Raw genomic sequence first — 13,235 nt, forward strand, 5'->3', positions numbered from 1 at the left:
TAGTGGGGGCGGCAAAATCTCACAATAAATAATAATAATATATTGTAAAAATTTAAACCCGTACAATACACAATAATGATGATTATTCTTGCTGAAAAGTTCTTTAGAATTACTGTATATTTTAGTCTTTTAAGTTGAGATACCTAAATAAGGGGGCGGCTGACACCCAGGCTACGCCACTGGAACGCACCCCAAGTTTGATTATGCTGCGATGCTGAACTCGTTTCTAACTACTTCTTGACTCCTACTTCTAGAATTCTAACTAGTTCACTCAGCTTGTTTTGCCTATACTAACTTCTACTAGTGACGTCATTACTTCTATCTCATCGTACGATTTGCAAGATGGAAGCTCCTGCTGGACTAAATACAGGGTGTACCATAAATTTGTAAATAGTTTAAAAATTCATAAATGTTGTAAGAATTGGTATATTTGAATGTGGTTTGCGTAAAACTTATTCTCACAAAGAGGGATTTTTTGGGTAGAAAAAAAGAAAACACAGTAGTTCAAATTTTTGTCGATAGAGGACGCTGAATGCAAGAAAATCACTGGAATTCCATGGGAAAATTACGTTTATTTGTATGCAGGCAAATGTTTACACTTACGCGCATATCACAGCACTACAGCACTTGTTCTATATAAGCACGTGGGTTTTCCTTTGCCCATATTCTACAGTTATGGGTATTGACTGTTCCATGCAATGAAAAATGAGTCTCATCTGTCCACAAGCTATTGAGCAGCCATCGTGGATCTTCGTCGATATTCGACGAAACCCAATTTGCGAAGTCCACTCGCTTAGCTGTGTCATTTGGTAAGAGCTGGTGCAGTGGTTGCAAGTTGTATGAGTACAATTGTAACACACCATAAAGGATGCGGAATACCGATGCCTTTGGTTTTCCAGTTATTCGTGCCAATTTTCGTACGCTACTTACTGCACTCGCTGACTGTTCCCTCACAGCCGATTGCAGAGATAGAGTTTACGTTAAACGACGTTTAACAACAGAATGGCCGATAGGCGTTGACTGGCTAAACCGCGGTTTAAAATGTGTTGCAAAGACGACGAGAGTCTATTTCTGAACGCCCTCTACACGAACTTTGGCAAAACATTGGCTCTCACTTTCTTGGCCATTACTCCCCTGTTTTAGGAGTCGTTCGGCCAGGTTATTCGTTTGTAACGTCAGAAAAGGTCGCTAGCTATATTCCGAAAGCTTCCTGAAATAAAATCATAAGGCCATTAACAACCATAGTTCGGCAGTTAATGACGACACTTTTCCATTTCGATATTTAATTTCGTCGCCAATACGGTTTAAAATACGAACAAATCCATATTCAAAAAATTTATACCGAATTCGAAATTCGTCTTTGGAATAATTTTTAAGGAATTATTTCGACATTGCATTAGTCTCTCTTCGTAACTGTCGAAATATATAATTTTAAATATTTTATTATTACTATATATTTTATTTCTATAAAAAGATTTCGGTAATTATTAAAATTGTCTCGTTTGTTTAACAGAATGTTCTGTAACTACAATGACCCCGAAATGTATTAACGTTTTATAACCAACACGATACTCGAATTTTAAATAAATGCATCTTATTAAAATTAATTGTAACTTTAAGTCTTCAGCCATTTGAATATCGAAATTGGAATATTTAAAACAAATTTTAAGTATTTAATTTTGTCATTTCTGCTCCAAGCAATTAATTAATGAATAATTTTGCGATTCGTACCGTTTACAACTTTATCAAAGGAACAATATCCATTTTTATCTAAACTTTCCACCAACAAAACTACCACTCAGATTAAAAAGACTTCTAAACCTGCTGTCGAGTGAGTCTAGAAAGTAGGTCAAATAACGTGTTTCTAATTTATGTCTACATTGTGGCAAGCTCGAAACGCTGTCTCTGCAATGAAATTTTTCTGAACCGCGGTCTACCCGATCTGTAACCGCCGTCGGCCTCTAAACGTTGTCTCTGCAATCGGCTGTCAGAGATTCTCCATTTGCGAAGCCACATCGGAGGTACGGACCTCTGATAAACGTGGTTCACCATTGCGTGGGCGATTACACAAACTTCCTATTTCTTCGAAACGTCGTACTAGGGAAACCAATGCGGCAGGAGTGATTGGACCTGAACCTTTCTTCATTCTCTTCTGTGTCCTAAACCTTCGTAAAGTTTCAGCCGGCGATTTGTGGTTGAAATAAAACAACTTTACCAATAGTGCTTTATCCAGCAACGTCAACATCATAATGAAAATTGTATGTCAGCGCCAGTAACAGGAAAATTCAGAAATGAACTGTTAATCGTATACCCTGCATTTTATAACACACAGATTTGCACGATTCCAGTGATTTTCTTGCGTTCAGCGCCCCCTACCAACAAAAATCTTAACTATTTTTTTCAAAAAAATCCCCGTTCGTGAGAATAACTTTTACGCAAACCACATTCAAATATACCAATTCTTTCAACTTTTATAATTTTTAAACTATTTACAAATTTATGGGCCACCCTGTATATTTTTTATAATGGTAAACAATTATTGTAATTATGGTAGTTTATTTTATCATAAAATTATGATGATTACGTCATTTACAATTTTTACCCAGGATCAGTCGAATTTGCTAACTCAGCACACTGTTCAAGGATACTCAGAACCTTGCTCCGCCCTTCTAGCCAATTAGATTGCTTAGTAGTTCATGCAGTGCGCTGAGCAGTTGCTACCGGAAGTGACGTTTTTGCTGCTGACGGTCGAAAACACTTTTGCTGGAGAGAAAGCTATCTCAAAATGGCCGATGTAAACGATGATTCTCTTACTGCTATATTTACGTGCGTTTGTTCAGTATTATTAGAAGAAAAGCCATTAAGTTCGATGTTTTTTATAAGAAAACGTAGAAATGATGATTTATTTGTGTCATTGGCGTTGACTGATTCTATTAACACTTTATGTATTTTTAAATGATTTAATGATGATAAGTCTACTTCAGAAGGCAAAATTTTATTCTCTCTCAAATATTGCAGTAAATTGCTAGAATCTGTAAATAAAAATTAGAAACAGTATTTCATAAACCAACTTTTAACGGTAGGTTTGACTTCATAAACAAAGACAATAATAATAGATTCTTATATTTCGTTTTGTTATTATACATTTCACATTTATTAAAAAGATACTTGAAGCAAAGGAGTTAAAAATCTGCTCATTTAATGTAGCAAAAAAACTGTTTATCGTTTGGTAATCGAAAAAGATACTTCTTCACGGAGGCGTCCATCTTGTAAGCAGTATTTTTAGCGTGGTCGAGAGATGCTGCCAGTGCGCTGAAAGCGTAGCTTAAGCGTGCTGGCAGTAGGCTTAATAATTGAACACATGCGCTAAAAGCGCTGCAAGCGCGCTGAATAAAAGAATGCGCGGCAATTAGATTGCTTAGTAGTCTGCGTTACTGAACATGGTCCTAGTGGAAGGCGGCGTTGAACGAAATTCGTTCGATCTCAGGGTCGACTATCGATCGCTCGGTGATCAACTCAACGTCATTCTACGTCATACCATTCGACGGAAAGTAGACGGTTCATTCGACGACTCTCAGATCCAAGAAGTTGGATTTTTCGAGCGACGATCGGCGACGCTCACGCGCATTTGAAAGTTTGCGAGAAAGGAGTAATGCAAGCCATACAAAGGTCTTGCATGTGTTTGTACAGTGATTTTTGTTTTAGACATTTCTTCCGTACGCTGGGATTACGAAACGGGGAACTGTTTAATAAATTTTTTATAGATGTATATAGAACTATAGAATTGAGAATATAATTGATTTTCAAATAACTAATGGAAATTCGTCCATAACGCCCATTTTGTTAGTAATTGTAAAAGTTTTAATGTTTTAAATTATAGTGTTTTTGATCGTTTTTACACGAGTTTCAAGTAAAGAAAAAAAGTGTTGCATGCATGGTGGGATAAAATATCTTTTAAAACCGATAAAAATTTAAAATAAATTTAAGCAAACCTAAATTCTATTTTATTTTATTATTATTTTGTTTCTAGAAAATAATTGGCAAAATTTGCTTCTAAAATTTTACTAATATTCCATTGTTATTATCTATCAGGAAATATTTATATCGCTGTTTAATTTATAAAGTACTGTACTCCAAAATATTCACAGAATATCATAGAATTAAATCTAATGCAAAGTTTTCGGATTTTTGCATAGTTTTTTCTACAAACTTGTATTTTTTAATTTATTTTCATCAATTAGTACTATAAAATCGTGGAATAATGACATGAGAGAACGGCCAAGTTTGAAATATCCAGTTATATTTAAATATCTTATTAAAAATAAAGTCTATGATTATCGAGAAATGCTTAATTATAGGAGTCTTGACTCTTATAATTATTTTTCAAGTGGTAAAGTAGGTGAAATTTTAATTAATAAATTGTCGCAAAATATCTATGTCCTTACGACAAATGTAGAGCCATCACAAACTCTATCTGTAAGTAATCATTCTGTATGGACTTGTGCCTCTAATCATCTAGATAAATAACTTTGCCTCTAATGATGGCAAAGTTATTTATCTAGATGATTAGGTGATTACTATTCTTTTCTTAAATTTTCATCACGTGTAAATAAATGTAACTGAAACAATTGAATACATGAACAATCTCGTTGCATCATGTTTTTCGTGTGCATAGCATACAGCTTCAAACAACTTATAAAGAATTGTCTGGCTATTATGACAGCCAACCACTGTATTGTACAATACGGCCGTGGTTTTTTATGCAACGAAAATGTAGCGAAATGACGTCATGAGCAGCGTCGGCCATTCAGAAACTGGTTTTAGAGTGTTCGCTGTAAGGCGCTTCTCGAGTGCTGCATAAATAAGCGCGTCCTATCTACTTAAACTTTTTTTGTAATTTTTAACTCTTTCCGCCCTGTGGGCACTATGAGGGCCTCTTTTCGCAAGCCCATTATGGGTTCAGCCAGGTCCACAATGGGGCGGGCGGTGAGGGACGGAGCCCGACATATCCGGACGGACCACCCCCCAAAAATTCCTGGGTATTATTCATCCCGTCCGGATTCGATCCCGGGTCCCCAGAGCGGCAGGCTGACACCGTAACCGAGGCCACTAACTACTTGAACTGGCATAATGCATGTCGCCAATGGAAAACTAACAATTGCAGCCTACACTAACAACTAGCAGTATTTCACCAAGTCGTGACAACAAACAAAACTAGCAGTATCTTAATGACTGCCACGACATATGCCTCGTATGGCAGAATTCAAAAACACGTTCTGGAAACATATGAATAGGAACTGTCCATTCCATGTATACGCCAAGAAATTATGTAACTAATGTTATTCAGTTTTTCTATCAAATGCGATAATTCAACATTTCTATAAGTTTAAATAAATTTAAAATATTTTAAATTTTCTTTAAACAAGTTTACAATTTTATATTTACTGTATTTTAATTCAGTCTTCGGATTTATAAAAGTTTTATGGAGTGCTTTCTTTTACTTTTGAAAGTTATTTCATTTCGTTTTTGGATGAAATTATATATTATGGATTTGATAAAAGTGTAAATTGTTGTAATTACTGATCGAATAACTTAATTGGGTTGCAATTTGAAAAAACTGTAGATCTATAAAGTTTCACTGTTGTCCGTCCGATGTCTTTCTTTAAACTCGAAAACGGAGTTAGATGAAAATCGACATCAGATATGGAAACCTCAGGGGTCAGGCCTAGAGACCCCGATTAACTGTATAAGAACTTCCGATGAAAACAGGAAGTCATGTTATTTCAATTCAAAATGTTCCTCTAAAAGATGTTAGATAGATGACCGGCACGACTTTATTTTAAAGGAAAAGTATGATGTATAGGGCAAGCTACTGCTAATTTGAAGTGGAGAGCGTATATTTTAAATAAAATAAAAATCTGATTAAAAATTGCAGTCTAACATTGTGACGATCTCACAATAAATAATTGCTCGTTACAAATTAAAAATCACGTATTCATATGATAACACCCATGAATGAATGAAAAGTATGTATTTTCTACAAACTTAGATATAAACCATACTCTGCATACCCATAATTGAAAATTGGGTTGCAGAATATATAAACTAAATTATATATTTTCAGCGAATTCAAAAACTTAATAAATAATTTCTAAGCCACTTATCCTTAAAAAGTATCGATCTCTATGTGTCAACAGAAATGTTTCTTTGCAAATTTCTAACGTAAATTACTTCTATGTGTGATAAATAATATCTTTTTAGCTGAATCTTTTGAATAAATTTCACTGAACATAATTCACATTAACGCCATTTCTCTCTTGTGAGAGTCGCGATGTGGTCTTTTAAGTCATAATTCTAGCGAAATTTTTTGAAACAGAACTTGCATTCGTATGGCTTCTCTCCTATATGAATTCTAACGTGCTTTATCAAGATTGATCTTTCTATAAACTTCTTTTTACTTTCGTCACAAGTATAATGCTTTTCTCTTGTATAGATTCTCGCGTGTATTTTGAAATTTCGTTTATGTATGTAACTCTTTTTACAGTTTTCACTGTTTCCAGCAGTTTCTGAAAGTTTCGAAGTGTGGAAGCTAGTCATAATTTTAGTTCAAAATTGAGTTGCCAATTTTCAGAGTAACAAATTCTGAACATGGTGTGAACAAATCATCAACACGAAAAAAAATTATAAGCAAAAGAAAACCTACAAACAAACTTGGAAATATTTTTTTCTTCCTTTAATAATTATGACGATGATGATGCAGGGCTGGCTGAAGGTTTTGAGGAGCACCGGGAAAACGTTATTAGTGGGACCTCAAAATATTTACAAAAAAAAAAAAAAAAAAAAAATTGAAAATGCGGGGCCTCAATTTGAGGTCCGAGAAACCGACGTCTGAGCCAGCCTGTCATGGTGTGATAGCTGGATGGCTAAGGCGGTTAAGGTTTGTTTGTTTGTTTGTTTAGTTATGGCAACGCAACACTTGGGCGATCTGCCTAGAGGAAATGCCTTCCGGGAAGTCTGTTTAAGGAAAACTGGCCTCTATTTAAGCGTTACAGACATGGAGAAAACCCGGAAAACCCCACCTGGCCAGCCCGTCCGAGCGAGGCGCGAACTTATGACCGAACTCCCAGTATTCAGAGAACGAAGACCGCTTGGCCACTGGTGGACCTGGCGGTTAAGGCCTCAGCCACCTGAAAACCTAAGATCGAATCCAAACAAGCAATTCCAGGAAGTTTCATGCGCGGTCTGTTCCAGATATATTGAGCCTTGTGTGTCACAAACCTGCTGCCAGATGTGGGCCTGACCGAACAGACGATAGGTATCATTAATATAAATCCTCTTAGTGTCCACAGGGCAGAAAGAGAAAAATGGCGAAAATGAAAATAATTCGGATTACAATTGGGAGTGCCAGCTTCTCATTAAGAAAGAGACAAAATAAAAGAAACACAGTTCCTCATACATTTTCCGAACAGTTCTCGTTTTACAAACGTGCCTTAATTATAAGTTATTGCCATGTTTTTATGTAAAAATAGCCATTTCATTATTTTATAATATAAGTAAAAATTACAATTTAATTTCAGTATAAGTATTTCTATAATTTGTTTCGTTTTACGATGCTTTATTTTGAAAAAATTCTTGTAAATACATTTTACAAGGTACTTTTAAGTTTAACTTTTAATTAGCTGATTTTTAGCTGATATTTACTAATATTGCAATGTAAAAATGTTTCAAATATAAAAATTAAAATTTCTGCATTTATTTCAAGAAAAGAAAAAAAATGCATTCTAAATTTATACAAACGATTACTTTTTAGCTAAATTACGTTAATTTTTATTTAATTAAAAATTAACATAAGATAAATCCAGTATTTAGATGTCTGTTGCTATACGATTCAGATGTTACTATCAACAGTATGAATTTCAAAAATAGACAATTTTCTGCATATAAATCTTTGCCATGTTTAATTTTGTAATGATGGCTTTATGTGTGATCCATTAAATCATACAGTTAGTAGAAAGTTAAAGCTTCAGAGATTGCTGCTCGTATTTCTGATATTAGACAAATGAGATCATTTTTTGTTTGGAGAGAAAAAATTATGTATAAACGTGATGCCATTTCTTCTTCGTATAATTACTTTAATCTTATTTATTTTACACAAAATAAGATAAAAGTAAAATAAAAATACATGTTAAATAACATCATTAGATTTCTTGAAGAATAAAGAGAATGCACCATTTGACACTAAGTCATTTGTTAACTACAAACAGTTACAATGTTGCATAATTAAATCGAATATAGCTTATACTTAATAAACTATCAAAACCATCTTCTGTTGTTGAGAAACGTTTCATTAAACAAACACAAACGTTTTCAATCTAATGCAATAGGCCATCTTCAGGTGTAACTGAATTCGAACCAGTCTTTTCAAAATGGAACATTTTAACGAAGGAACTCTCATATTTAAATTTAAATAAAATAATTTAACATTTAAATAAAAAGATAAAATATTTTAAACAAACGCAATATATATCTTATATTTTAAATTATTTATTATATGAATAATGTTTTAGCTTCGGTCAAATATAACCACTGAAAATAATCACATTTTCTTATAATGAAAGCGAAATACCGTTCATATCAATTTACTTTTTAATTAATATTGTTTAATTAGCGAAGGAATTAAAAATAATAAAACACAATACAAAAAGCACGGAAATATCTTGAATGAAAATTATATAATTTTTTTTTTTTCAAATTAGAAAAAAATATCTCTTATTTTAAATTAATACCCAATAAACTATAAATAGATACAAATAAATATAAACTATATTAATATTAATTATAATAAAATATCATTTCATTGTTTATTCATCTTTGATGTATGCAGTTTTACAGTATTACTGCTTCAATAAAATATCTATCAGTATTTGTTATAAATAGTATTAAAAAATAAACTAATTATTGTACAGTTTTAGCATACATTTATGTGTAAAATACATTTCATTTGCCACAAGTTTTAATTTTTGATGTAAAGGTATTTCAGAGGGCGTTTTCTAATTGGCGTATGCTACCGGAGTTCCATCCGCAGTAGTATTTAAAGGGAATTTTTTGAATGACGTCATTCAGAGAAGATGTTTTCGTCCACCAGGGGTTGCACTCGGCGGTCGGTCGAGTGGGGCTCGGGAGTCATGGCTGCTGGTTGTTGCGGGGCGAAGAAGCAGAAACTTAATAATCATGGTAGTCAGTGTTGTAACGGGTCCATCGTGCATCCACGTACCTACCAGCCAACTTTATACAAAAACGGTATGGTCGCGTGTGTGGAAATGTGTATATTTTGCTTTGATGTCCTTTACTGTCATCTGAATCAGTTTGAGTCCCCCAAAACACCAAGCTTTCCAAACGACAGCTAGTAAGTCGCTTTTTTATATGTAATAATTGTTAAAAAGTAACTTGGAGTATATTCGACGGATTTAGGTCGATCAATTAGGTTTAAGTGAATTGAGGTCAGAATTCGTTGTTTCTTTCAGGGAAATACAATGAAGTAATAACCTCTCTGTAACAAAGAGATAGTCTCAACCTCAGACTATTATCAGCTGGTATCCCCCACCTATTGAACAAAAAGGATATTCTTTTTATTAAAATGTTCTAAGAATTCAAATCCTTTTATTACGATGCTATTTATAAACCATTCTTTTTTTGTTTAAATTATATGACCTTAAAAAGAATCGGCCTTTAAAATCAGCTGGATAGATTTTCAGTCCTTTGTTCAAGGATTGATTTTTTTCCCCTAAACCAACTTTCTTGATCGTTTACTATATAATTTTTGCTTACACAGATTTTTATCTATTTTATCCAAAAATTCTTTTTCGTTAAATATGAAGTATATAATAACGTAGTAATAAATATTAATTTAAAAAAATTTTCAGTACAAAGAAAATTTACAAACATATGTTCAATATTACAGCTATTTTGGTTACTAAGCCAATAAAAAATATTGTTAGTAGAGTTTTTGAGATGTAATGAATCCTACAAGATACATTTTAAAAGTACTGTACTTTAATTTGCTATGTGTATTTTTGAAGAGATTAAACAAAGTAATTATTTCACTGATAGTTTTTAAAATAAATTTTACACATTAAATTATGGATTAAATTTCATAAAATTATGTTTGTGTATTTTCTTTAATTAATACATTATTTTATGTGATTAATTTTTAAAATACAGGAATAGAAAATTCACTTTAATACAAATCAGTAATATATGAACTTAAAACTTATGTTTTTTAGTATGCCAATCCATTTATTTCCAGCAAATTTTTCTTTCATAGTTAATCTAACAAGGAAGTAAATGGAAATTAATTTTGAATTTTATAGTTGATTTTATAAAAATTCTCTATAAAATTTGGCCAAGAGTTAACTTTAAGTTGGCAGAGTTTTGTACTTTAAAATTTTGGATTGATGATTCAAATCTGTTATCTGATAATTTATCTTTTTCATCTTAAATTCTTGATATTGTAAGTAAGTAAATTCATTTTTAATAATTAAAATATATTTCACACAATTAACTAAGTTTCTAAATTATTGTAAAATTATATTTTTTTGAAAGTGCTTTATCTATAATTTATTTTGGTATATATCAAGTATTTGTATATATATTTTCATTTTAGTATGATATCATTAAATAGATATTTACTGATATATTTAAATGTTATAAAAATATGAGTTTGTTAAATAATAGATCTGTGCTATTTATGTTTATAATGCCACAGACTAAAGATAGCTAACTTTGTGAGTAGTGTTTTCACAAAGTAATGCTACGAAAAGCAGTTAAACAATCAAATACTAGTTAATTTGAACATTTTATTTTATTATTTTCTGATTTACAAGTATCTTGCAAAAACAATTGTTTAGTGATCAGGAAATATTACCCTCAACCAATTAATTTTCTTGACCAGACTGTTAAAGGATGAATGATGAGTTATTTCTATTACAAAACTGGAAGACAAAGAACATAAAAATGCTGTAACAGGAGTCATTTCTGTTAAATGAAAAGTAATTGAGACACAAACTTATTTTTCTATTGTTAAGTTAATAGTTTATCATTGAACTGAGCACTTTATATGAAGGTATTCTAATATAATTTCAGTAGTAGTGATATGATAGTGTTATAATAATTCTGAGATGACATTTTACTATTTTAAAATTGACAATACCAGCAAAATGCAATCTTACATTTAATATGTTGAAAATTAATTCAAATAGCATATGTAATGCATAGTAGAGCAATCAAGTTTTGTTTTTTTTAAATGATTACAACTAACTAAAGCTTTATAAATGAATATATAAATTTAAATTTATAGATCTAATACATTCAAATCTAAGTTGGTAATTATTTCAATATTATCTAGGCTTGAAATGAAATAAAATTATTAAAGCATATTTTTTTTTTATCATTTTAAATAATACATATTTAAGATATTAATATGTTGTTATCTGTAATACATGGGTAGACAAAAAGTGTTTAAAATCTAAATGTATTATATTTATACAATGCATAGGTGTGTGTTTGTATTGCTTTTAATAACAATAAATATAATTCTTTTGTACTATTTCAAAATCAAAACTATTTGAATAGTGGTTTTAACTAATTGAATTACTTAAAAAATATTATAGTACTTAGATACTTAAAATGCTGATAAAACTGCAATCTTTAATTTGGATTTTAATTTCCTGTCATTGGAATCAAAACAATCAGTGAGTGCAGTTTTGCACATTGAGTTTCTTCATTCCAGTTTGAAGCTACAACAGAAATATATTTGAAATGTAAATTTTTACATTTCAATAAATATTATTTGAGAAGGTAGATAATTACATTACTTAATGAACTTTGAAAGCATACTACATAGTATGATCATAATTAAAGCACTTCTACTTAATACTGTCTGCAGAAAGATATAGCACCAAATTTTGTATGCTAACATTTCTGGACGTGTGGAAAAAATTTACTTCCAAAATTCACCACTGTGGGACTTATGGTGTTACAAGAAATTCAAAAAACCTTGCTATAGTTTCTTAAGGTGTCAAACTCTTTAAGCACCCTTATAGCATTGGCATTATTTTCATTAAAGAACTTTGCAAAAAAGGTGCATTCAAGCACAGTCATGAGCATTGCTGCTGATCTGTGATAATATGAATGGTATTTCACATGTCGTATGTAGTTTGATACTCAGTAATTGACCATAGAATGTGGCATACATTAGGCGGATTCTGTGTATTTAACATATTCTATATATATACATATCCATATGTACCAGTACATATAATAGTATAACAAATATATGCATATTTTTTTCCACTTCTTGCACTGCTAGTTTCATTGTGATGTGTTTTGAAACTAAATTTTTCCCTGTGGAAATATCTGTGTCTGGAAATGTCAGTGTACAAACTTTTGTAAAGTTTGGACTGCTACATATCCCTTGACAGCATTGAATAGAGGTATGGTACTTTAACAATTTTACTTGATGTAAATAAGAATTTTGTGTGCCTGCTATTTTAGTAGTACAGGTTCTTCCAAGAACTTTTTGCACTAATAAAAAATTGAATACTATTCACCAAATCTATAGTAAAAGTACATTGAATAGGTAAAATAATAATAAATAAAATGAGAAAATTACATTTTTATCATTGAAAACAATGATATCCAGTCTTATCCAGTGTACTTATATTTTAGTTTTTAATCTTTAATTTTTGTATAATACATATTGATATTATTTTATGTTTGTTATAGTTTTCTTGTACGTCTCATGTATTGTTAGTTATAGAATACTTTTGAACTTATGCTATTGGTCAGTTTGATTCAAAAGTTTATAAACACATACAGTGGTTATATTCAAATTATCATAATATTGAATGTTGATCTGAAGATGGGATGATAAAATCCCAAAAAGCACAAAGGAGTCAAAATGTTTAATTTGATTTAATTGTTCCAAGTTTTTTCCTTTTTAATGTTTTCTACCTTTTGTGTTTAAAATTTTGAGTAACACATTAAAGTATTGTTAGTTTTGTTTTACTTAAAAAAAAGCAAATTGAGTCTTTTTAAGCTTATCCGGGTTTCCACAGTTTCTGAAATCTGGGAAAAGCCCTTGAAATAAAGTCAAATGATCTACCAAATTATCAGGCTCACTAACCCAATTACTTTTATTATAAAACTGCCTGATAATTTGGCAGATAATCTGATTT

At 31.4% G+C, this 13,235-nt stretch overlaps 1 protein-coding gene across 1 annotated transcript in view; it reads left to right on the top strand.

Moving 5' to 3' along the window:
• Positions 1 to 9,111: 9,111 nt before the first annotated feature.
• LOC136989095 (uncharacterized protein CG5902) overlaps positions 9,112 to 13,235 on the top strand; it is an 86,132-nt gene continuing 82,008 nt past the window's right edge. Inside the window, exon 1 of the mRNA XM_067287197.1 lies at positions 9,112 to 9,406. Within this exon, the coding sequence (XP_067143298.1) occupies positions 9,129 to 9,406 (278 nt within the window). The 5' untranslated portion in view covers positions 9,112 to 9,128. The remainder of the gene's footprint in view (positions 9,407 to 13,235) is intronic.

The sequence above is a fragment of the Centruroides vittatus genome, unplaced genomic scaffold, assembly GCF_030686945.1.
Source record: "Centruroides vittatus isolate TY-2023 unplaced genomic scaffold, ASM3068694v2 scaffold_435, whole genome shotgun sequence".
In the NCBI taxonomy this organism is placed as follows: Eukaryota; Metazoa; Arthropoda; class Arachnida; order Scorpiones; family Buthidae; genus Centruroides; species Centruroides vittatus.